This window comes from Molothrus aeneus, chromosome 7 (assembly GCF_037042795.1).
Source record: "Molothrus aeneus isolate 106 chromosome 7, BPBGC_Maene_1.0, whole genome shotgun sequence".
NCBI classification, from domain to species: Eukaryota; Metazoa; Chordata; class Aves; order Passeriformes; family Icteridae; genus Molothrus; species Molothrus aeneus.
In genome coordinates this window covers 13,889,100-13,916,341 of record NC_089652.1, presented here as the reverse complement: position 1 = coordinate 13,916,341, position 27,242 = coordinate 13,889,100, and the positions used below count along the sequence as shown (strand labels likewise).

At 37.2% G+C, this 27,242-nt stretch overlaps 1 protein-coding gene across 2 annotated transcripts in view; it reads left to right on the top strand.

The window, feature by feature from the left end:
• The window catches only part of PARD3B (par-3 family cell polarity regulator beta), a 394,093-nt gene that overhangs the window by 4,570 nt on the left and 362,281 nt on the right, over positions 1 to 27,242 (top strand). For both annotated transcript variants that reach the window (XM_066553233.1, XM_066553232.1), the window contains exon 2: positions 20,650 to 20,751. In XM_066553233.1, coding sequence (XP_066409330.1) covers positions 20,650 to 20,751 — 102 coding nt within the window. The remainder of the gene's footprint in view (positions 1 to 20,649; positions 20,752 to 27,242) is intronic.

Here is a 27,242-nt window from a genome sequence, read left to right as displayed (position 1 = left end):
AGAATGAGAAAAAATAGGTGATTTGGGTTGTATTGATGATGCTTCCCAAATTAGATTCATTTAGAGAGCTAGTGCTGCAGGTTGATTGTTTATATAATTTTGTGAGTTCTACTAATAAAATACTTTCTCAGTTTCTTTCTGTTCCTGCTTGCCGACCACATGACAATTAGTGTTCTGGAATTAGGTATTGCTGTTGTAAATCAGCCAGCAAACAGAAGGAGAACTAAATGTTCCTGTAGTTTCTCTAAATATATTTGGGATAGGGAGAATGACAATTTTTTTGACTCTAATGCTTACAAAAGATGTTTGCAAAACCAGAAGACTTTTTCAGAAGATATATGTGAAATGTTTTGAAAGAAGTCCTTTTTTATGACTTTTTTTCTGTTTTGGGCAAATTCTAAGTTTTTAGTCCTTTATAAAGGCAGAGTAATAGAGTTGTATTTGTGTGGCTCTTGTGTACTTTTGTCTTGGACCTGGTCTCTAGGTTTGGTATTTTTCCCTATCCCAGCTTGTTTCAGTTTATTTTATTTTTTTGCTCTAATAGGGATGGGGCGAATCCATAATTTTTGTTTTACCAAAACAATTCTAAGCTCTGTCTTCAGGTATTTTTTTTGCTAGAAATTATTTTAGCTCTTGATTCCCATACTTTCCTTAGTATGCGTAATCAGCTACAGTATGTTAATGAGCTTATACATTGTTTTGGCAACTGATAGATTTCAATGAACAGCTTGATTATCATTTCTGCATTCAGCCTTTGGAGTTGTCACTATGATACTCTACTAAAAAATGAGAATAAAACTTGATAGACTGCTTTCTCATTACTATTGTATGAGTTTGAGTAACTGACTGATATATAGGAATACAGGCTATATGAATAGGGAAGGGAAAGAAAATGGAAGGAGACAAATGAATTCAGAAACTCCTTGTTGACCTAAAAATGCTAGTGGTGATATTTCATTGAGATTGGGAACAACTTTCAAGTGGCAGAACTTTGGGTTAAAAATTTTAAAATTTTAAATCCTTAAAAATTTTCTGGATCACTTTTACAGGGACTCAGAAATATTGAGAGTTAAAAAGTGCCTGCCTTTTAATCACTTTTGTGATTAATCAGAAAAGTTTAATCACTTTTGTGTCAAGTGTCTGCTGCTGTGTTGTATCATAGCCACTAGTGTTGAGGTAATGACATTTTTGGTAGATTTTCAGGCTCCTTTTCTCACAGCTGTTTATAATCTCTACAGAAAAACTGCCATTGAATTTAGATTTGTCATAGAAAATGTCTTCTAGGACATTATGTACTTACATAACATGAAAAAAACAGTTTGATCCCCTTTTTCCTTATAAGAAGTTGACTATTGCCAGTAATGGGCTTTAGGCTGAATACCGAGTTAGCTGATGTTAATGTGTTTCAGGGGAGCTCAGTTGAAGGTAGAGCTGGATAAAACTGCTGGAAATTAAATAGGCAAAATGAGAGTAACCTGACCTGCAGTGTGTGTGATTAGAGTGGGTGTCTATTTTTTTTTCTCCCAGATTGTATTTATCAAATTCTGAACACTATTCAGCTGTTATTAATTGAGATACAGCGAAGATTGGTGTAGTAACCGAATGTTAAATCAGTCATAGGAGGAATCCACTAAAGAGCAATACAGAGTTCTAAGCAGCGACTGCTTGCTGTTGCTCTTTGCCAAGTTGAAGATGAACTCTGAGTAGACTTGTAGGAATTTGTGAAGAAGGAATTCAAACCTCAAGTGGTATTTCTGGCATGGGATGGAACTGGGAGGTGCTTTTGCTTGCTGCATAAAATGCAGTTTTAATTGTTTTATTTGCTTAAGTATCTGAAAATCGAGGGTTGTGATTTACTGAGATTTTCTGAAAAATATAATGTCTTTAGTTTAGCAGATACAGCCATTTGGGCGTAATGTTTTATGTTGTGTGACTTTACTTTCCTCTTTACTCATTCAGCACGATAGGTCAGTTGAATTGCAACATACTGTGCTGTCTGGCATCCTGCTACTGTAGCAGCAGATTTCCTCCCCCGTTGAGCAGAACATTCTTTAGGCTTTCCTAATGATTCGAATGTCAGAACTGCAGCTTTCCTAGGCATGAAGACCTATTGCTTCATTATTATAAACTCTCTCTAACCCCCTCTAAACATGCCTGTGTTTTATCCTTAATGAATATGATAACACTAAAGGTCTTGAGCAATTAGTATCATTGAAAACAGATTCTGCTTTGTATTTTCGTATTCCATTATTGAATGTTATGCATAAGGATATACCCATTTTATGTCAGGGAAGTGACTGAACAGAAATGACAGGCTCATGTGAATGGCTTATTGCTAGAAATTGTCTTGTAAATTCCACTGGAGTAGGCAGTGCCCTGAATACACTGTTAAACTGAGAAAGCTGCTTCATATGAGAAATTCAGAAAATCACCATGTTACAAGAACTTTTGGGAAAAAAGACTCTGCAGTATTTGTGTAATATTGTGATTAATAAAAGCACTTTTTGTTACCCTCAGGGTATATGTTGCTGTGGTAGTTCTGTAAGCCCTCTTGTCCCTCTTGTCAGTACTTTATTACTTCCATAGGATTACTTCAATAACTTATTTGTAAAGGAAACTTAGTGTTATAACAAATTACTGTTTGCACTGGATAGGACATTTTTGGACTGTTTTCCTCACTTTAAAGAGAAAGTATGTAAGACTTGATTTTGTAAGTGTTTTGGGTTGTTTTTCCTCTTTATGCCTAATCATTGTGCTAGAGACATCTCCATCAAGGGAACTATTGTAATGTTTTAATGTAATCAGAATGTCTCTTCTTTCCAGTGTAAACCTGTAATTGTTATGTCACCACTAAATACATCCATTCAGAACTGATGACTTGGCTTTCTTGTGGCAGGTGCCACAGCGCTGCTCAGGCGCTTGGCTCGCTCTTTGGAGCGCTCCTGAGGTGGGAGGTTCAGACAAGTTGCTCACTGGTTTCCCAAGAATGCAACATTTGTTGCCACAGAGAGACTTCTTACCTCAGTGTTTTTCGTTATTGGCTGTTGTGTGCATGAAAAAGAAAACTACAGAATGCTTGAATGAATGTGCTTCTTATGGCCTATAATAAGGATAGCATTGGAATGAAGGGTAGATAGGGAGGAATATGGATGATTGTACTCTGCAGAGACTGAGAGTTGGAATCACAGAATGCTGTCTGATGGGTAGAAGCTAACAGCTGGCACTGGACTCACTCTTTTTCCTGGCTAGGAAAAGACCTAAAAGATGGGGGTCCATCAAGCCAAATGATTTTGCAGTACAGCTTGTCTGGTAGAATAGAATGTTTTTCAGATTACCAATAAAATACTGTCGATTGGTATATCATAATACACACCCTCTCTATAATTTTCCTTTACAAAAATGCAGTAATTCCTCAATCAGTAGAAGAAAATGGAATGCTTAAAGGAGAATTACATGCAATCCAAAGAGCAGAGACCTGCATTCCTTGAAAATTGTGTGTCTTTATTTTTTTACTTTGACTAATCAGTTTCTCCACTTGTATCTCATTCCTAAAACCTTAAAAGACCTTCACATTTTTGTAGAAGGTACTATCTCATTCTCATCAATCCATCAACAGCTGAGTTGGTCTTTTTTGGCAAACCTAAACATCTGAATTATAGATTCTCTGAGAGGAGTCAAAAAAATCCTTTATATAATCGTCTCCTGCTTCTTTTGAGTGACAATGTACTGTTCAAGTAAGAGTAGTTCCAGCTCAAAAGAAGTCATAATTCAGCAGGCTGAAAAGAAGTTATAATTCAGCAGGTCCAAGTTTGGACCTTTGAAGGAGAGATGAGTCATAAATCCTGGTGGGTTAATCCTGTGTATATGATATATTTGTTACATGCATATCCCGTGTATATGCTGTATTTATTCTGTATCCAAACCCTGGATAGTCTTTCCTAGCCTTTATTTTTTTTTTTTTTTTAGTCTTGCAATGCTGGATGTCACTAAAGGTGATAAGACCAGAATTTCATGGTGTATATCTGAGGATAATTCCATGGTTTTTCAATATTTTAAAGAGTTTTATTACTGCTAAATGTAGGCACTGTTCACATCAGTTCCTGTAGGTTGAGCATTTTTTTGTTGATTGCAGTTCATTGTGGTACAGTTTGCCTAAAATGATGATGATGATAATTTTTTTAAATGCTCTGTGATAGTCTGTTGGTGGGTAGTATGTTGAGTGTTAGAAAGATTTTCACTAGCATTCTTTGCTTGGCAGGTTTTATTTCTGACCACAAGCCAGAAGCGTAACCAGACTACAAATTTCAAGCTCTAAAGGCTTTGCTCTTATTGGTAGTGTTGGCTGCAGGCTGCTTGGGATACAGACCCTTTGTAAGTGATGAGTTTCATGAACAAAGAAGATAGAATGCGACCTAGAACTCTGCTTAACTAACTTCTTCTTGCAGAGCTTGTCAGAATTCCGTGTGCCATCTCACCCTGCAAGTCCTTGCAGAACAGCCTTCCTAAGGATTCCTGGTTGAACAGCTATTAAAATTCTCTCTTCCAGCTGCAACTTTTTCTCTAAGGCTTTCTTAACTATTTCAGTAAGGATTTTCATGGAGAAGTTTCATCTCAGAGTTTTTTTGATCAGTCCTAGATATTAAACACAACAAGGGCAGGACAGAAATACAACGGTGCCTGAGTAGGGTAAGCAATAAAGAAAGCTACTTGTGACAGTGTGTCTGTAGCTTTTCTCGAAATAGAAGTAATTCAGGGGTTCTGCAAATCTGACTGAGGCAATGTTGCAGCAGTTTCAGTCTAGAATGCTCATTGCTGCCTTTCTCTTTCAAAGGTAGTCAGGGCCTTGCAGCTGTGCAGTGAAAACTGTGCCTCACTCTATCCCAGGCAAAACCAAATGACTTCCTCTAGCTTGTGTCATACTTCATCATCAGCAAATTGGGGATGGTGCTGCATCTCACCTGTACGTTTTTTTTAAACTGAAACAAGCTTCTGCTTCTGAAATAAATATTCCAAAAGTCTTCCATTTCCTCCTTAAATTATTTCTCTAAGGAAGTTTTCTTCATTATCTTGGTTTTTATTTGAATTGTGGGTTAGTCTACTTGAAAGCCTGTATGGAAACCAGAAGTCATACAGGAATTTTTTTTGCTAAGTAAAGACTCCAGAGGGCTTGCTTTTAGAAAAAAAACAAGTACTACAAGTACTTGTTAAGCTTGCAGGAAAAAAAAATGAGGGAAATATTGAATACATCAATCAAATGTTTATATATTGGGAGCTCTGTGAAATGCTGTTTGCCTCCAAATCACGTTCTTTCTACTCAGACTGAGTTAAAAAGTTATTTGCAGTAACAATGATTTTTGTTAAGGTATAATGATTTTTTTTTGAAAAAATAAAATAATTGGCTGCAGTAGGGGGTTGTCAGCAATTTATTAGCTTATTTTTGCAAGGTAGTTTATTTACTACTGAGTACGAGTTGATTTATGGAAATATCTGCTCTATTCTGGTGTGTCAAAAAAGTATCATACTTTGCTTTGACTCTGGTTTTAATTGTATTTTCTTTAGGTTACTCACTCTACTGTGATTTCTGTAGAAATTCAGTATTTTCTCCAGGTTGCCCCCCTGACCCTCCCTGTTCTATAGAATGGGCTACAACAGTGTACTAATACATAAAATTTGTTTAATTTGCATATTTTTTGAAAGTCTGTTTCTCACAGTTGCCTTATTTAGCAGATATGTTTTTTTTAGTAATACTGGAAATTTGACTGTCATCTTCTGTTACTGACGCCTCTCAGCCTGTTTGTCTGCTCAAAGAATGGAACATTGGAGAGGCAATTGCTCTCTTCAACTGGATTTTCCCATGTTTTTTTTAGGGTGGAAGGACTTGCTGAAATTTTTCAAGGACTGATGAGAGTTAGCATGCTCAGCCTCTACAGAATTAGGCTCATTTGAAAAACCAAGCTGCTGCCAATTCACAGTTAATTTTCCCCTGCTGGCTGTAATAAATGCATCCTGAACAAATGTTTCAGGAGTTCCTGGCATTATGAGATACAAAAAGAAAACTCCCTGAAGAGCTGGAAACCTGAAGTAGTTGTTTTGGGTGACAGAAAGGAGAAGGTTCATTGACATTTCAATATTGTGCATAAAGACCAGCATTTGCATAGTAGTAGTCATGATGCAGGTGTTGTTTAGATTGCAATAAAAAAGGGAGATGTATTTTTTTTTTTAAGGAAAAAAAGTACATGTGTGTGGAAAAAAATTTAATGTTAGGGTTTTTCAATGATAAATTATGACTCTTCTCTGTGAGGCAAGAAAATTTGCACGTAAAAATCCAGGGAAGACTTCTGTATTAATGTTTCAGGAGCAGTTATTTGGATAGCTCTCATTCAGCTGCTGACTGATGGGAGGTACTAACTTCACCTGAGAAATCTTCAAGGAAACCAGTTCACTGACCTCCTGAAGAGCAACATGAATTCTTAATTTTTGCTCTAAAAACTCATATCTCATAAATGCTTAGAAGAACACTCAGGACCTGTGCATTTTAAATATATTACTTCTAAGGGTGTTTTCTTCCTTGATAACTGTTACCTGATACCCTGAGTCTGGAAAATGCTGGTTTAGGTAGTTTTCCATTTAAATTGAATTTTGTATGTTGTGGGGGAGTAATTGCTGCAAGTGAGAATGTGAAAGGAGTAGATGGTTTGTGTTTGTACATTCAGGGTGCTTTTTTCTTATTAGGCCCTTCATGTATTATTAAAAATGTAATGCTAAAGCTGGACTGCATCTTCCTCTGGTCACCTCAGGTCTGTGGTAGCTGTGCTTGCAGTGTGATTTTTTTTATTATTTTGCTGCAGCAATATTCAGTACCAATTAACTCTTTAATAGTGTCTGAATACATACTTTGGTTGTTTTTATTTATGTATCAGGAATTTTGCAGTTATATATGTATCATATTCTTTCTTGTCTGGTGTAACAAAACTTATTAATTGATATAGTCATTTTATTAAATAAGCTGTATTCAAAGACACTAGGAAAACACTAGGTAGATTTTTTTGGTAACTTTCTATGTTCCAAATATAAAGTACATCTGGCAGTATGAACACATTGTTTGTCCTGGTGTGACACAACTTTGAATGCAGTGAAAGTGGAGGGGTCTGGCTTATTGTTTGTAGTGCAGTTTGTTAATGGCTGGAGATAGGAAATGAGCATCTTACTAAATGGAAGTCTTGGTCAACCTCTGACTCTTGCCTTAAGGCTTTGAGAATAGACAATATGAAAAAAACCCCATCTTCTTTCCAGATGGCTGAATGCTTGATGTGTCTTTATGTTTAGCTGTCATTCAAATGTGAATGCTGTGGTGATTATAAGTGTGTTCCATTTTTCTGGTTTGAAATGATCCCTTTTATGCATTGTGTGTTTAGAGATTAACTATTTGGTTTATCAATATGGATTTTAGAGTAAAAAAAAAACAAACCCAGCTTGATAGTGTAGCAAAATCCAGGATGCTGGTGTTCATAAGCAGACTTGACAGTGAGAGTCTCGGTGCAGACCCAAGTAGTTTTGAAATAGATTGTAGTGGACTATTAACATTCTGCAAAATGTTGTTGCTTCAGTTTTGAAACATCTTGTGTGTGAGAAGTTTCATGCTAGTGGCTCTTGTTACTGAAAAAATACTATTCTGCAATCTGGCAAGAAAAATTTTGATGGAGGAGGCTTTGTGGAATGGAGTTTCTTTTAACTGGGAGGAAAAAAGCTAGACAACTTTCGAGTGGCGAGGTTGAATCATGTATTTTCATGATGCTTGAGTTCATACTGAAAGATACAAGCTACAGTTTAATGATCAAACTGTTAAATAGTGTTGTAAGCTGGAGCACACTTAGTGGATTTCCAGGTTGTTTTTCTTGCAGTTTTCTGTGTGTTTTTGTTTTTGAACCTGAAGTCATAGTTAGTGTAAGAGATACCTTTTTAATAATGCAGCCAAAACTGTTGCTGGTTCTGTAGGAGTCCAAATCACTTACTTTGTGAGCATTAGACCAGTAAATACTGATGTTATATATTTTTTTTATTACCTGACATTGGCAATGTCCTTAGTAACCATTTAAATAAGTGAATGGACTGATTCATTGTATATGCTGGTTTCCTTTTCAGGCACTGCATATGGTGATAAAATTTAGTGGAAGTAGATCCAATTACTTTGCTGAAAAGCTTTCAGCATCTTGTGGCTGAACTTGTCACCAACCAGCTCTCTACCTGTTTTTGTGTGTGAGAGTTGGGAACCAGGTCTGATCATCCCTGACTGAGGAGGAAGCTGTTACTATGCAAGTCCTATTGGCAGTGCATTGTGCTAAAATGTTCCTATAACATGCTTAGGGTTGAGCATCTTGTGAGTAATGGCTATGTTATGTCCACTTAGCTGTAGGCATTTTCAGTAGATCGTTGTTTTATTTTATTTCTTATTTCTGCTGGTGCTTGAGCATGGCATAATATGTGGAGCTAAGGTATGTGGGTACAGTTCTGGAGCCCAAAGAGAATGAATGAGGTAGCTGACTGAAAAGTAAATTGGCCTCATCATCAATGATGGATGACATCAAGCTGCAAATGAAAATGAAGGTTGTAATGGCATCTCAGGACTGATGCAAAATATATGCAAGTACAGCATTTAAACAAGTTTGCTTACCAGCTGTTTTCATTTTTACTTTATTGTGGCGCTGTACTGGCTGGATTAAACTTCTGTAATGAGGGTTTTTTTTCCATGTGGCCCCCTTGCAACCTGTGGGTTGGAGAAAGTTGCTACCGAACAGTAAGTGGAACATGTGCCTCAGGTGTCATTTTTCACATTTGGGCTAAATGTTTACTTGACCTACTTAGACCTACCTGTCAGTTGTTTTGCAGTAACTTTGGTGCTGCCTTCTTTCTTCCTCTGAAACCTGTGAAGATGTTTCTTCCCAGCTCTTGTGATTCTGTTTTCCTGAAGACACTTTGAATACCAGAAGAAAGCAGCCCTTTGGGATAAGGGCAGGGCAAACCCTTATGCACCCTTAATTAGTAGTATTAAATTACAATGAAAAATTGGATAATCTCACTTTCTTTTCTGTTTTTTATCTGGCCAAAATCCCCTTCATGTGTTGAGGTTAGGCGTATGGCATTTAGTTTTGATGATGTAATTATTCTGGCATGTTCTGTATATCAATTGGGTGAAGGTGGAAGTTGTTCTCAGGAGCCTTGTTTGGGTTTCATCCAGTTCCATCACTTGGCTTTGGCAATATTATGTTTAAAGGCAGAGGTTGTTTCAGCTGTTTACCAGGTATATTTGCTGTATCTTGGAAGTCAAATACTAAAACTTACCCATGTTGTACTGTGATGATATGAATTTTATTAACACAGCACAAAATATGGCAGATTATATAATACCCCCCACAGTGTAATATTGAACTGCTAAATATTTATATTACTTCTTAAACTTCCAGATTATTTTCTTTCAAACAATAGTCAGAACCACTGAAGCTGACTAGGCTTTATGGAATTAGGCAGTGCTTGACTGTTTGTTGTGCCTTGAGAATATTACTGACCCCCCACCAATTGTGTTTTCTCCTGAGAAGTAAAGGGAGGAGAGAATCTGGTTCATTTAGTGTTTCACATGAGAAGGAAATGGTTTACAGCATCCTCTAGTACCGATCTGCAAACCTTGCTCCAACACCTGTATGGTTAAAAAACCCCTCTCTTTCCCTCCCTGCACAACCAATTTTGAGTCTATTACTTTTCACTACCACCCTTTAATTTTTTTTCTTTTTTTTTTTCCTTTTTGTTTTCATTTATAATGAACTTCTGCCTCACAGGGAGTCTACTTACATCTTCTAATGCTTTGAAAATTTAAAACTACCCTGGCTGTCTCAGCATCTTTACAGCACTGGGTCTACGATTGTTCCTTATGGCTTGATTTTGGAAGACAGTCACTGAATGTAGTGAAAGGTCATGTAATTTCTCTGAGTGAGGAAAGAGACCCCAGGTCCACACTTAACTCCTCTATAAGGACAGCAGTGAGCTGTGCCTGCTGGGAGGTACCATGGGGAGAGTTGATTAGGTTGATATGGGCAGTGGTACCAGTGGGAATTGGTGACATTTCTGAAATGGAACAGCTTTGGATGTGTGAGAAAGGAGTGGTAGTCTGACTCCTCCTACTGACGCTACAAATCTGGCAGTCTTTGGCAAAATTCCTCCCCAGTCTCTGGTTGGTGATTGATTCATGCAGGAAATAGGGTGGTACTCCAGCAGAAAAGTCTTGCTGTTCTCTGTGGAATTCCCAAAAATACCCAATGGCTTTCTATGAGGAATTAAGGATATGCTCCTATTGTTTACTGCAATTCTTTTCTCACTTGACCTTTATCTAAAGCTCAGTTTATGTTAAAAGTTTGACAGGATTCCAGCATGCTTGGTCTGCATTGCCTAACAAGCTTTTGTTTTCAGTTTTGTTTAGAGTCTGGTGTTACTCAGTCACATCTTTGAAACTCTCAGCTGCTTCTGATAAGCAGTCCTGTGTCAGGTGCAAATGCATTAATCACTTTGTCAAAGAAAGGCCCAACAGTTGTAAATAAAACAATCTTAGATGGTTTCTAGATGCAGTGCTGAAGTGCTGGCTGCCCTTGGAGATGCGCATCATTTATCATTTTTTGTTGAAAATCTCATATCCTTCAGTGCTGAGTTTGTTACAGGCTTGAATTGTGTTAATTTGCAGCCAGCCTTGTTTTTATCTGTAGCTGTACTGAATGATTTGAATTTAGAAGATTATCAGTTTTTGTTGGCAGAATAACAGCATTGTTCACTCACTTAACCTGGACTTCACTTCTGAAATACGCTGCTCTTACACATGTGCCTTTCTTACTTTAAGTTTTTTTCCCTTCTCATTTCTATGTGAAAAATGATAGTTTGAAGGAGTAGCTTTATAGTTCTGTCTGCCCGCTTAATGTTGAATTTCAAGAAATCATGGCTGTGGTCTTAGCCCCCCCAGTGTTACCTTTAGGTAATCAAAAAGCCAGATGCAGTGCTAATTAATTACTCGACAGGTGCCTGGAGCTGAGAAGCAGTTTGCTTATTAACATAACAATACTACTCTGAATATTGTAGATAATATTTGACATGGAGGACTTGGGATATGAAAGGTAAGCCTTCAGATCTTGTAGGTTTATTTAGAGGTGTTTTGTTCTGGAATTTGTGTTAATTTGCACAAGGTTGAGTCTTTTGTGTTTCTGCATTGTTGAAGCTGTCTAATCTAATGGACTTGAAAAGCTAAAGGATATTCTTAGTTGATAACTGAAGATCAGTTTGTACTTATAGTCTTATATTTGTGTAGTTGTCTTGGATTCAGTGCCTGGCATACAGTGTGCTCCACTTTTAACTGAGGCTTTGAATGGGAGGTTTTGGCTGGTTGTTACAAGTGCAGTGTGTAGACCTCTGTCTAAATGCCTATCTCCAGCTTTCTTTTTAAAACTAAAACAGGCTTACATGGTCTTCTTAAATGTTGGAGTGTAATGTAAAGGTCGGCTATGTGATCCTCTGCTGCTATATTCTCTGCATCCTGCTTTATTCAGGTAATATTCAGACAGCTATATTCAGACAGTGGTTTTTCATTCGGATTCAGTATAAAATAAGAATGCTCTTATTTTTGAAGGGTTCTAGTGCTGCAAGTCAAGGACAAGTTGGAGTGTCAATTGAAATAATCTGTTGGTCAGAGTACAGATTTATAAATCTTTTTGGATTTATATATCTGTACCCTGACAAACAGAATTCCATGATGGGGGATTAGAAGCAGCTTTTTCTGTTTTCTTCCTCAGACTGAATATGGGAGATCGGTATTTTTTCCCCCTGCATATTCAACTGTCAGGATAAACCAACTCTCTCTTCCTTTTCCTTTCTGACTACAGTGAAGTACCTTCTCTGCCTTGTAGAAAATGGAAGACTTTATTATTAGTACATAGAACTAGTAATTTCTCAAAACATAATAATTTAAGATGGCTAAAAGACAAGAAATCTTCTAGTCCCTCTTTGGCAAAACTATCTCGGAGTTCCAGAAGAGACTCACTGTCCTTCCTTCTGCTGTGACCTACAGTATGCAAGTGTCAAGTGACTCAAGTGGGAGGGTCCTTTTCGCTGTGCTCCCCTTGTTTTTATAGCCTGTGTGAAGAACTTCCACTGTATTCATGTTCTGTGGTTTGTCTACTAGGGTCTCAGGTCGGGATCTTTATCTTCAAGTGTAATCTGGGACATTTTTAACAGTTGCAACTGTTTCTATAACCTGTGTACCAGGTTCCTTGTTGCTCGCATCTTGACCTTGAGAGCTCTCTGTTAGATATTTAAGCCCATCCTGCTGTAATGAGGTGGCTCTTATAACCAGTACTTGTTTGAGTTTCTGTCTTCCCAAGGAAAACAGAATGTGTTAACTGTACATGAAAATGAATCAGAAGGAAAGAAGTGCAAAAAGGATGAGTTTTATACCTCCAAAATGAAGTTTGGTATATGGTGGTGTGAAGAGAACAGATGAAGACAGACAGAAGTGATCATCAGTCCTTGCTGTTGTGTTTTGACTTCTAGTCATGGTGATACTTGGTCCTGTTAATTTCTCAGAGCATAATAATTTGAAGATGGCTAAAGATCAAGAAATATTCTGGATCCCTCTGGTGACTAGGGATTGACTAATGGTATTTTGGACCATTTAGCATGTCAATCATAAAGCTGGTGGTGAGCTGTACTTGTGCTGTGTTAGGCCTCATTTCAAAGACTAAAAGGAAGCTCTGCTTTTTGGTTGTTCACTGTGCCTGGGAAGAGCAAGAGAAGATTTTTCGGCTTTTTTCAGGATTGGTAACAGATTGTTTTTGCCGCAAATCTGTGGTAGTCCACTGGCTTCATGCATGAATTGTTTGGTTGTCTGTTTTGTGCTCTTGCCATCCTTAAGGGCCAGCAAGGCACTGTGACCAGACTGTGCAAAAACTGTAAGTGCCCTGAGATAAAGTCAATGTTTCTGACAAAGATGAATGTTTCTCTGCTGACCCAATCTGATTAGTTCCCCTTTTGACATCAGGTTTTTAGTGTCTTCAAAGACAGAAACTTTAAAAATAGAATATTTAAAGTGATCTTATGTAAATTACTGTTTTCAGAACTCCTTTTCTACTTTCTACTATTTGGCTATATCACATCTCATCATGATTGGAAAAAAGAAGTGCTTGAGGGAAGATTACATTTTCCACAACTAGTATTAATAAATAAAATGAATGACTCTGAACAAAAATTTAGTATGTGTGAAAATACATAGAATGAGGTTTAATTTTTTAAATAGCTTGTTTACAGGGAATAGTTTCCTCTACTATAGTTTGAAAAGAGATCCTTCTAAATAGCAGGAGAAATTGGGTTTTTTTGAAGAAAATAATCTTTAATTCACCTCATTCTTGAATATTTAATTTATTCCTTTTAGGAGTAAAATTTCTTCTGTGTTATCTTATTGTGTGAAGAAAATTTCCTAACCGACCTAAAAAAAAATCAAAATGTGTGCTTTGCTTTGGTCAGAAGCAAAGCATCATGGGTATAACAACTTAGACTGGTGTTACTTCTTGTGATCATGTTTTGGCATGAGGTTTGAAAGCTTGTTAGACCTGCTAAATTTATTGTGAAAAGGGAAGAGCTTTGTCTTCCATGTACTCACAAGTTTGATTGCTTGCAATGAACTTCTTTCTGTTCCCCATCACCCTGCCAGTTAAGGGTGAATTCCTCTCCGAAGATCCTTTCCTGTGCGGTTTTATTTTTATAGTACTTTATTTCATCTGGAGGACAGATTAGGAAGCATCCCTTACAGTCACCTTTCTAAGACTATTTCTGCTGTATGGCCTTCTGTGTTTTCTGTAGCTTTATTTCTGAATGCTTAAAAGTAGTTTCTCTCAGAGCAGACTACCTTGTCCTTTGCCCTTGCCTCAGCTTTAATTTCTGTCCTTGAGCTCACTCAGTATAGATCTTTCTTTAATATTAATAACTTGAGAGAATGTGTGTCACTCCAGCTGGTAGAAGGCTATAAAGAAGTTTTATCTTCTCTCTAGCATCTTGCAGCATTTTCACTTCTAATACAAGCAGAGTCAGAGTGTTGGTGAAGGAGGGCAATAGCACTATGAAATACACGAGGAGTTTTATTTTACTATCTCACTGTGTTGTAGCATGTTTCTCTTCCTTGTACTACCTTAAAGATTTCTGCTGCTTTTGAATTTCTAACTGGAAAGGGTTAAAATGTGTTTGTTAATGTTATGCTATAAAGACAATGTAATTAATTAGAGGTAAGAAGAATTTATTTTTTCAACTGTGAGACCTAGAAATATGAGCTTGTAACGTCCTCTGTTATGTGTAATGTAAACTAAACTCTGGAAGCTTCCTGAGCAGTGAAACCTAAATATTGCTTTATCTCTATTTTTTGCAGTTTGTGAAAAGACCCAATTTGTACTCAGCTCCAAGTGTGTGTGTAAATATATATATGTGTGTATGATGTATACTCATGTACTTCGTATAGGGAGGTTTATTCAGATCAGGTCTGTGCCAGGAATTGCTGCATTCAGTAATGTCTGGAGCAGACTTAATCTCTTGTGCAGATAGCTGTTCATCTTTGATTCTTACAGAAACTTCTTGTGGCTCCTTTTATTCCATAGAAATGTAATGTCTGTAACCTACAATATTGTATGCAATGATACAATTCTACATTTGTACATATGAAGAGAGTAGAAGTGGTGGTTGTTTGCCTCCTGTAAGGATGGGGTGTGATGCATATTGGGGCATTTGGTTTTTTCCTTTGGGTTTGTCTTAGGCTGTACAAGGACATCAATGCATGCATGTTATGTTGTTGCTGAGCTCTAACTGTTCAGCTCCAGATTGCGATAGTCTGTAGTGTGCAATGTTGGCTTTGTGATCAGTTCTTGATTTTGGAAACTCAGTATTCATATTGCTGTAGAAACAGAGCCCCATCTCTAGTACAGTTGAAGATGACATCCCTGTTGGTGGCAGTTGAGATGAAATTTGAATAAAGTACCATTTCAGGCTTGTTTGGAGGTGGTTTTGGTGAGCGAACCAAAAATGCTTAAGGCTCTTCTAATTCAGCGATAAACTTTGAGAAGGATTTCGAGATCAGGTTTGAGGCTGTGACCAATCTCATCCATATGTTCCTCTCCAAGCTGCTTTTTGTGCTCTGCTCCCCAAGCTGTGGTCTGAGAGTAACTAATACTTAGTGCTGTTTGGCTGTGTGTAATGAGGCTACACTGTGTAGCCTTAAAATGCTTATAGAAATCATTAAATACTACTTAATATATTGAGGTAATGCATCACATTGCAATTTAGAATCTAAAAATGATTGAGGGGTAGAATACCTCTTTTACTGACCTTAACCTAAAATATCTCTTTATCAGAAAATATTTTATGATTATGGGATTTTTAGTTTTACTTTTACTGTCTAAGTGACAGAAAACAATATGACCAGAGGCCTCTCCTTCCCCCAAGTTTGACCTAACATTTATTCCTTTGTTGTGTATGTGGAACAGGCATATATTATTTCCAATTTAATGCTGCATTTCATTGGAGTCTGTTTGCTCTAGTGAAGCATTGATGTGGAGGTACTTCAGAAATATCAGGACGAGGAATAATTTTAAGTCAGTCCTATTTCTGATTTTTTTTAAGTGCATCCCATTGTTACTATATTGAATTAAAAATTCCGGTAGAGGGTTTGCTCTTAATTTTATGCGTTCTGCAGAGTGGAACAAAATACAGCATCAAACAATAATTAATTGTGAAATCATCAAGCGGTGGTGTTTATTTTATTGATGGTCAGCTGAAACATATTTAAACTCATTTGGATTCTCTTGTTCATTAACAGTCGGAAATACCAGTGTGGATTGTAACATTTATTAGCTATGTTGCTTAGCTTTCAGAAAAGGAGACTGGTACTTTTCTATTGGAGTTGGGAACAAAAAGAATCAAGAATGCACTCCAACTTTCTGATACAAAAAAATGTGAATTTATTGATTTGTTTAAAAACCTAACAATAAATGGGAGTGCTTTAATTATAAATGGATTGGTTTTTCATTTGAGTGTGTATGTTGACTGAAAATAAATGTGTAGAATTCTTGAACCTGTTTTAGACTATTTGAACAGTGATGGTGTTGTATTAGGTGGCAACAGCTAAGTCAGGATTCTGTGACAAAATGAATGTCAAGCCCATTTTTTAAAATTTATGTCACTTCTCTGCCTACATTGCACTTGTGCATTCGTGTGACCTGGCTTTAATTTAACATTTGGTAAATATTTGCATAGTAATTCCTCAAGTGTTCTCCCACACATAAAGGAAATGATGATAAACAGCTTTTAAGTGGCTTGATGTTAAACGCAAACATGACTTGCAGCCCTAAGGTAAAATGCACATCAGAGTAACTGTTCAATATTCATTTGCCAAGTGCTGTTATGAATTATACCAGGTAACTTAGTCATACGTCTTCTTTACGTAGATTGTTACAAGTTTGTACCTCAGCTGAATTTCTGCCTAGGGGTTATGTACTGTGCTGTGAGAGAGCTCTCCCCACTTGTGATGCTAGGATTTTTTGGAACTGTAGTTTGTGTTTTCTTCAAGATGAACTTTCTAACAGGAGAGCATTTAGGAGCACAGATAGAATCAGGTAATCATACCTGATTGCTGCCCTGAGCTTCCAGGCTCTATTAATGCTTTATTTTTACAAGAGGCTTTTTTATTTTTCAAAACTTAAGTATTTCTTTTTAAGCATGTCAAGTTTTAATCATTATGATTAAGAAGATACAGTGAAGAATCGTTCTAGACACTGTCATTCATTAGAATAAAATTTCAATCTCAAGCTAGAGAAATTTAAAGGAGCAACAATCAATCATCTAAAAAACCACCCCAAAATTTGTCCTAGTGTTTTAGAATACAGTTGTTAGACTTCTTTTCCTTTATAATTCATAGGTTCTCAGCAAGTGCCTTCTCAACAAGTATTCTCTTAATCTCTTCCCTGATCAAAAATGGAGTGTCATCCAGCATTTGCTGCTTTCAGTAGGTAAGAAGTGTTATTTTGTTGAAGCTGTCTGGTGCTACCCTTTGCACAGCCTGTCATCTCTGTTACTGGGTTCTGACTTTGACCATTCAGGAGACACTGTAGAATCAGCAAGCTCTGTTTTGCAAGGCTTTCAGTCATATACTTTATGAGCTATAAAATTACTCTGTTACTTTAGAGAAGCAATCTATCTCCTGCCTAGGAGTTTTAAAACACATGGAAACCTGAAGTGTTCTTGATTGCCCCTTTTGATTGTTCTATCATAGTAAAGCATAAGAACCTTAAAATAGGACAGTCCTTCTCCTGAGCAGGTTTCATTTTCTCTGATAATGATTCTTGGGTGTACCATGGTTATATTTTGGATCTGTTCTACTCCTTTTGAGCTCTAAATAATGTGCAAAATGTGAGTTTGTGCATGTGGATACGGTGCTGTTTGGAACTTTAGATACTCAACTTTTATGTCTGCTGGTAGTTAATTGTGGAGGAATAGAATGTAAGAGAATAGTGCAGAAGGCAGTCTCACACCTGAGGAGTTGCAGCTGTACTAATCACCAAGATTAGGAACAGGCCTGCCCTTAATAGGCCACAGCTGTGTCCAATAAGAAGACGAGTGCTATGAAAGAGTGGGTTAGCTGGGTGAGGAAAGCTGGAGTTTGTTGGTTGTGTGGTGAAGAAGGAGTCAGTGCTGCGAGCAGATGCCCATGAGAAATCACCAAGAAGGTATGGGAGCCTTTGCAATAAGAGGACAACAGTTAATAGCTTGTTTTAAATAATGAGTTTTCTAAAATGTTAATGTTTTATTTAGTGAGGCTGTCTGGACTCCTGGTGCAGGCAAAGAAACACAGAAGAAACAAACAGATATATAGATTTTAGTTGTTGATTTTTTTGGTCTTTTTTGTTGTTGGTTGTTTGTTTGGTTTTTTGTATGGACACTTTGTATCCAATGCATGGCAGTGTTTGGAGTTGACTGAAAGAAGAGAACATGTTCTCTGACTTGGAAATCTTTTTGAATGGCTGAGTGGGTTTGCTGGTCAGATGAACAATTGTTACTTTTGTGACTGTGTGAATGATAACCTGGGCTATCTAGCAGTAGTTACTGTTTGCTTCATCAAACAAGTTTATGAAAAGCTCCCTGCTCCCAGCATGGGTTTTTAGCTTTCAAGGATGAAGTTCATATAAGCCATTCACATTTTTATTTCTGAGGCAGCAAGTATTCAGTCTTGCTCTAGTCTATGCTGGTTATTGTAACTGGGGAGTCCTTGAGAACTGAAGGTTGTGGTGTGTTCATACTGTGTGTACCTGAGCCACAGCATGTGTCTAAGCCATTAAGTACTTTTCTTCAAAACAAACTGTGAATCCTGCCCAGTTTAGTTCTTGTATTTCAGTGTTAATTGTCTTTGTTTTCTTTTAAAGAATCTTGCATTGGCTACACTTGTTCCAAAAGATTGCTGAGGAATGGCATCTTCTGTTCTTTGAGACTTTTAGAGATGTTCTTTTGATATTGCCACTAATAAAAATAATTAAATTACTGTTTTTGCTGTAGCCCAAAGTAAAAGAGGGTTAAGAATTTGTTAAATTTAATGTACTTTAGGGTGGCTGTGTGTCTTGAGCTTGTGTCCTGCCAACTTGCATCATTCTATTGGGACAAGAGTGTTTTACACTTGTTTTTAATTTGTTTCTGTTTCAATGACTCATCTCGGTTGGTACAGTTACCAAATCACAAATAGAAGTGAACACTGAAAGTTTTCTAATCAGCTGTGTATTTTTTAACTTCAACTTTATTCTTAACACTTCAACACCATAATACAGCGGGTTTTAATGTATCTTCAGCCAAATAGGTTAGCCACAGAAGTTTGTCCAGTTAAGAGGAGTGATTTTCAATTATGCTGTTTTAAAGCTGTTAACTATTAAAAGCTTTGTGGTTGCATTAGTTAAAACGTTCAGGTGGAACATCTGTAGCTACTGATGTGTTCTGGTTTTAAAGTATCATATTTTCTAATTTTATTGGTAGGGTCAAACTAATTCTCTTTTTTCAAGGTAACTGCATTAGGTAAATTGTATAATCTCAAACTGCTTATTTATTGCATAAAGGTACGTTTCTTTTCTGCTTTTTTGTCTTAGAATTTTATGGTTATGGTAAAAATACCTGAGCCCTGGGCTTAAAAATAGAAATTTGAGCTATAATAGTTTTCCACACTTTGTCACTTTGCAGAGGAAAAAGCATATTAATTGATACTCTTAAACTTTGTAATACCTAGAATGAACAAACATTTGCTATTTCACAAATGGGTGGTTTCATTGCAAAATGAAATAACTGTAGTAAGAGGTAAATTAGAGATTAAATGGACATGTTACAAATTGAAATACTTTTAGATGCTTAATTGTGTGGTTGTTACACAGCTGTACTGTATCTAGTTACACTTAACCCTCAGTTGCAGGTGATCAGTTGTCATCCTTTTTTTGTCCATTTCTGAAACATTTCTCAAAGCCATGTGTGTGCATGCCCCTTTCCTGGCCCTTAATTTTAGCATATTCTGGCCACTCTTCATAATATTTGATGGAGGACTCAAATATGCTTTATAATCCTAACCAGGCATGTTTTCTTTCTTCATTGTGCTGCAGCAGATGCCATGTTCATCAGTGCTGATAGCTCAGAGAACTCACACATCATTGTGACTCACTGAGCTGCCATGTGCTCATTAAACCACAAGAACTGGTCCTAGGAGGATAAGTCTTAACTAAGGCAGTTCAGCCATAAATACCACTTGGAAGCTGTGTACACAGGTAGCTGGTATAGTTTGGGGGCAGTGGCTACAGGCTGTGTGTCTGCTCTCTCATTTTCTATTTCCTGTCAGGGAGAATTTGCTGTTGAGCAGTACACTCTGAGCCTTTTGGCTTCAGGGTCAGTGGAGTGATGGCTCAACTCCTGGTTGTTGAAGTGAAGGAGTTAATAATCTATGAAGAAAGCATTAGTTTTGGAGAATTAATCTGATCCCTGTTAATATGGTACTCCGTGTTGCATTGGAATTTGAGAGTACTTATTTGTGAAAGCAAACTGGAATTTACTTATTCTTTTGGGATTTTTTGCCACAATAGGATTATCTGCCTCCTCAGAGAAAGAAATGATGGATGTGTTTTAGATGTCTAAAAATATATGGATATACCTCCCCACAACCTGTCAGGAGGGGTACATGCCAATCCATATATATATATATATATATTTATTTATTTATTTGTTTATGCTTATAATAACCAAAATATTCTATCTTTAAAGTATTGTAAAACAAAAATATTTTTTTATTGTTTTAAATTTACTATTCAAATTAGATAAAGATTGATAAGGAAATAAAAATGCATATTTTCAAGGTTTTTTTTTGTGTAATGTTCTGTAGGTATTGCCTTGTTTTTCATCTGCAGTTTTCAGTTGCTCTCAGTTTCAATTTTGAGTAGTGGCTCCAGTCTTCTACCTCATGACTAGAGAGGGAAGTAGGTGGCAAATAAGTGGGACACACAACTGCTATGTCTGATAGCACTGAAATCATGCAAGGGTAGGTTGAGAATTCTTGTATCTGTCTTACAGGATCCAGCTTCCTGGGTAAATATTCACCACCTGGAGTATACAGATGGAGGAATCCTGGACCCAGATGATGTGCTGGCAGATGTTGTGGAAGACAAAGATAAGGTAAAGCTTGTATGAAAATGTTATGTGTGTTCTCAAATAACAAATGCTGCTTTCTCGTTTCTTGGATCTATGGCAGGTGAAATGGATGTTAAATGTTCTTAAACTTATCTGCCCATAACTGCTGTAACTCTTCCCTTCTGGAGTAGAATGGGGGAATGGGAAATATGACCCAAGCAGTGAGAAGAGAAGCCTAGCAGGGTTCACTAAGGGCTTAACCTTTTCAAGCAGTTCTGTGTTTCTTTTTATTTCTGTATTCAAATACCATGGTGAAAAATGCGGGTTTTGCAAGAATTTTTTTCTTTTTTATGCCACTTAAAAATAAATACCACGTAAAATATCTTCTAGAATCTCTTCCTTTGCATGGAATTAAGTTTTTGAGAATCATTCAAATGTCATGGTTGAGTGTAAGAAAATAGACTAATCCTGTGATGACAAGAACAGCACCTTGACCTGTTAAATTTTGGGAGGAGTTCCTATGATTTGCTAGTGAAAGTCTGAGCAGGCTGCTTATTCATTTTAAAAGGTGTGAGTCTCTAAATTTCAATTAAAATAAAATAAATAAATAAAATAAATTTCAAATAAAATAAAATTTCTTGTCTGGGTAGTAGTAACTGCAGAGAAACCTCTTTTAATTTTATTTTTGATTGTCAGAAAAATATAATTTTGGGAAACTTACTGGTGACTTATTCAGCATAGAGAAGGGGGGTATTTATAAAACTTTGCTGATTTTATCTTTTTTCTTCATAAAATCAGAGGAAAAAAATTAATGGCTTTAAACTGAAGATCCAAATAGGGGATATGCTTGTGCTTTTAGACAAATTGCTTTGTCTATTTAAAGTGCCATATGCTTGACGACTTAAAAAGTAATTTACTATATTGCAAACAGGATTGTTAGTTTTGTATGCTGTGTTGATTCTTCAATGACTTAATACAAACCAGAACATTTTGCTTATGATTAATGGGATGCTGCTTCTTTGTATCTTAGAAAATTGTTTAGGGTGTACTTCAGTGTCATTTTAGGGTGGTTTGTGTGGGAATTTTTAAAAACAGTGGAACTCTGTTATATATTCTTTTTATCATATTTGTGTTTCTTGCTTGTCCATATTTATTGAAAGTACACTTAACACACCTTAAGACTTTTTTTTCAGGAGTGTTTGGAGACAAAAGATTGAGTTCTGAAATTGAACAGCTGTGTATAAAGAATAAAACCAAAAGCATAAGATGTCATAAAATGAGATATTACATCAAAGAGAAATGTTTTGCTGGTCTCATCAGTTAATGAAAATTAGTATGTTTACCCAGGATTTTCTCTGAAGTACTGGTAGAGGAGCTCTTGTGGAAATGTGAGCATCAATGTGCAGAATATTTGATATGCCATGTAGTTTTTAAGTTGGGACCAAAGCCTTTGCTATACCCTGTCAGTGGCTGTCACTGGCTGAGTATGTGTAGCTGAATAAGCTTCTAGGTCACAGCTGTGGGTCTAAGCTTCCTCAGTTATGACAGTGCTAAGTGAGGCTCTGAGGCTGCCTTAGGGAAAACTCGCTGGGAAACTTGAATCTTACTCTTTGAAGTGGTCTGGTGTGGTTTAGGAATACAGCAAACTCCTCAATTTCTCTTCCTCTGATATCTCAATTACAGGGGATGTATCCCTGTCATTTTCTTCAGAGTAGCTTGTTGAAACAGGGATAAGAGACTTGCTAAACAGAGCAGCTGCAGTGAAAAATCAGATTTTTTTGATTAAAATAAGGGAGAATGTTGTAAGGGATCTGCTGGTCTGAGAGGTTGGAAAATTCTTTCATTTGAGAGTGGAATTGGGCCATAGCATGTGTAAGGAGCTGTCCATACTACCTACTTACAAAGTTTGATATGATCTGATATCAAAGAACCAGCCCTATAAAAGGCTTACAAATAGTTTTGATAGCTTTACTGTGGCCTGTTAGTCTTTGAGCCTTCACCAGTGTTATTTCACACTGAGAATCTCTACTAGGGGATCTTTAAGCTTTGCAAAAAAGGGGAGGAGATGCTCAGGTCAGATTTGCCTGCTATCTTATTTGGTGTTTAAAGGCCCTGAATAGATGAAGGAATTTTTGGTACGTTTATCTGTGCTCTGCTTGTCTTTGGTTATGATTATCTGTATATGCAGTAGATGAATAGACCACAGGTTTGTTGCTTCCTTGTCATCCTTTGCTGTGCATCCAAGCCAGTGACATTAGTTTCACATTAAATCAGTCACTCTCTATAAAAATAAGATTGCACTTAACCTCAGTGCCTTTAACCAAAGGTGTGTTTGGCACTGCTTACCATCAAGCTCTTCTTCAGTGGCAGAGGAAACGCTGCTGCTTTTTAAGAGATAATCTGCTCTAGATCATACTTTGATAGCAGTAAATTAGCACAGTTTCTTCAGAGGAAAATGTCTTTGCTAATCTATTGAATTCTTTCACTGTGACAACAAAACAGGGGAGAGTGCTATCAGATATAATTTATTTGGAATTTCAAAAGCTTTTGACAGTCCTTAACAATAGACTGTTAAGGGGAGACAACTACTCATGAGGTAAGCAGCAAGTGCTGTGGTGGGTTAGTGAACAAATGAGAGGGAACTAAAAAACAGAGTAAATGGTCAAGTTCCAACCCTGAAGTAATGGCACTGGAATGTGTAATGCCCATCACTGGGAGTGGCAGTGGTTTTGAGCTCTGCTTACATTAACTTCCTGACTTCCTCTTGAACTCCAGGTTAATCAAAGTTCAACTGTGCAGTTATGCTGGACAGAGTGGCATTTTTTTAATTGCCTATAAAACAGATCTAAATTAGTACTACATATGCTTGGTAACATGTCACGTGAAAATGCTTTGGAAATTCTGCTGGCTGAGAGACTCTCTTGCTGCTGTTGCCTCAGCAATAATCTGTGACCTAAATTGGATGTCCAAGGCTAGTTGACATAGTTTTGTAGAATAGCTTTAAAATAGCTTGTTTTCAGCACATTTTCCTGCAATTGGTTCATGTCCTGATATTCTGAATGATGAATTAATTAAAATTCCCAAATTTTGTCAGTTGAATAAGAACGTGCTATTTAAATTGTCTGATTTTAATGTTGAAGCTATAAATAGAGTCCTCTTTGTATACTGTTCTTAACAGATTTCCCACTTGAAATGAACTCTTCAGCAAGAAAATGTTCTGAGAAAATTTCTTTACTGTGTAAAAGATAAGAGTACAAAATGTTTCCTTTGATAGCACTGTGTACATGGAGCCCTGTGCTTGGCACATGTCTGAAATGCATAAACTGAATGTAACCATCCAGACTTCCTGCTGATGTTTACGTGGAATCATGTTTTCATATACTAGCAAACACCTGGGGAGGCTAAGAAGATGTAATGAAAGCCTGTGTTAAGTTAAAACTTGCTTTGCTTATAGGACAACAAGCTTCCTCAATCAGAACAGTTCTGCTTTCTGAATAAATGTAGAGGTCTACAGGGAAAGTAGACTTTCTATCAAACTTTATATATATATATATATATATATATATCTGTGTTCATATTTTGACAGGATTAAATACAAGCAAAACATGTTTACAAGTGTGCTTTTTCAGCAGAGCCCTTCTGAAGTAGGAGATGGTGGTCTGCTATCAGGGTGCTGGGTTTTTCTTTGGGTTGTTTTGATTTTCTTTTGTAGGGTTTTTTCATCTGTTTGTTTGCTTCTGTGTCTTTTTCTTGTTGCTTGGTAGTTTTTGGTTTTTGTGGATATCTTGGGTGTTGTTTTCTAAGACTGTGTTTGCAAGGGCAGTATTGCAGTAGCTACAGTTGAGCCAACAAAGCTGCTGAACATTTTTGTAAAGGTACATTTTCTGATCAGTGCTGATGGTGAAAGATTAGGCATGTCATCCTAGGAGGTGATGTGGCTTTAAGCTCTCCGGAGACTTGTCGGCAGCTCCGCTGCTAACGGTGGGGGGTGTTCTGTGGTGTGGGGTGGTTTTTTCAGAAGTGGAAGGAATAAAAAAAGGCATTGTGATGGGCAGTGTGCTGACACTGAAATAGCAGGATAACAGTATGATCTTAGAAATTAGTTTCTTCTTGGGTATCTTCTTTGTTAAATATAGATGAGTAGGGTTTTTTAACAGCAGCAGAAGCTTTTGAAGGACACAAAGCAACGTCAGTGAAATGCTGAAATAGTGACACTGTATCAGATTTGTAGTGACTGCAACTGTCATTTAACTGTTTCTAATGATGATATCAGGTAAATGGTATGAATTAAGTGTAGCTCAGATACCTATTTTAGCAAAGCATTTAATGAAATATTAAATAGGAAAATCGATGAATTCTTTCTTCTGAGCTCACTACAGCAGAAATGCAATATTGAAAAAACATGTCTCCTGGATGGTCTCCTAATACTAGGAAAATCAGCTGCTGCCTGTTCAAAATGGCTATTGGGCCCATGCATCTCCTCATAAGAAGCTCAAGATCTGGCTGAAGCTTTTGTCACACATGCTAAGTAACTCTTTGAAGCCCTACTTCAGACAGAAGCCTTTGCAGGTAGCTTTAGTTTCAGTGATGATTTTGCAAGTGTGAGGCTGGTTTGGAGAAGATTTTTCAACAAAGCAATAAAAATGAAGCAGATGTGAACTTCAAAACTGATATAATTATACAAAAGAAGTGTTTATTCAGGTAGAAAAATACGCTGAAGACATGTTTTCTGCCAGTGGATTTGGAACTTTTCTGTTGTTTGCAGGCAGGTTTAGTCACTGGGAGTGATGGCTGTCTGGGTTTAGCACTGTAGAGCAGGTTTTTTTTGACCTGGATTTGACTCTGTAGACCCTGAGGGCTGTCATTTTGACTGTGAAAGTGATGGCATACTCTAATGTGCAATGTGTATTTAAGTTATTATGAGCTAGTTCCACCTTTGATCAGTTTCTATTCTATTCAGCTATCAAATTCCAAGTAAATCAGAGCCACAGTAACCCTTAGGTAAATATAGAAGCTCTGACTGAAGACTGTGAGGTGATAAGGAAAATTTCTACATCAAGATGAAAAATGGCAACATCAAGTGAGACATGAGAAGGGGGCAAGTGGATAGAAAAGTCTCAGTAGTTTAAATAAAGGGGTAGGGTGTTCTGAGGCAGTTTCTCCTCACATGGAGTTACAGCATTGCTGCTTTAAAAGCTTTCCCTGGATGCAGGTGGCAGAGGCCTCAATACTGTTTTAAGTTACCTCCCAGTGTGTCAGCAGAGCCTGTGAAAGTCATGCTTTGCAGCTTTTTTGTCATGCTTTTGCGGCCTGCCTTTGTCCAAGTCCAAGAATGGAAGGGGTCGAACCCCCACATGTTGGTTTCGAGCCAACTGTATAGACCACTTATGCTTCTTTCTCATAAAGAGGTGTTAGTAAAATAATTACATAGCCTTGTCAAGACTAAATTGCAGGTGAAAGCCCAGCACGTCTCCACCCAAACATGGCCAACCACTCACAATTTAACTTCCAAGACGCTTCCTCACCTATCATAGAAGAACAAATAGGATTCCACGATCACGCCCTAATGGTTGCACCAGCAATCTGCAGCCTAGTCCTCTGTCTATTAACCCATACACTCACAGAAAAACTATCATCAAGCACAGTCAACGCACAAGTAATTGAACTCGTCTGAACAATTCTCCCCGCCATAGTTCTACTCATGCTTGCCCTACCATCCTTATGAATCCACTATATGATAGACAAAATCAATGAACCCGACCTAACCCTAAAAGCCATTGGCCACCAATGATACTGAACCTATGAGTACACCGACCTTAAAGATTTAACATTTGACTCCTACATAGTCCCAACAGCAGACCTGCCCTTAGGACATTTCCGCCTACTAGAAGTTGACCACCGTGTTGTCGTCCCCAAATACATGATATAGTATAGTATGCAAATAATGCGTACTTAAGTTAGAGAAAAGCTGTTCAAACTCTAAGTAATTGAGTGTAATTGAGCTCTCTAGGGTTTTGTAACTGTCTGGTAACTGGGGTGTCAAATAGAGGCGTTTTCTTCAGTTTGTTGTACAGTAGTATATTGTATTTATTTGGGTAAAACTGGAAGAGATGTGAGACTTCATTACAGCTGAGAATTTTTACCTATTGAATCTTATGCTGCAGTGGTTTTTTTATGTAGACTCCTCTACAAATTACTGCAAAATGGTGTGTTATAACTTGGATGATTTGTGTCTTTCATAAAATCTGAATCAAAAAGAAAGAAGAATCAAAGAAGAAAAAAATTACAGCTTTTCTTCCTTGTAAGGTCGTTAATATTGCTCTGGACTAGGGCTTTGACACAATATTTTATGACATTTAGTTGTTTAATACTGCTATTGCTCTAATGCATGTGCTTTTGCTGACTGTTGAGCTGGCTGCAGGAAATACGCACTTCAGACTTTTGACACTTAGTGCTTCTGGCAGTGTCTTGGTCATGCTTCTGTAAATTTGAATGCCTTTTTGGGAAAACGGGTGTTCAGAGGCAGCCAATTTTCA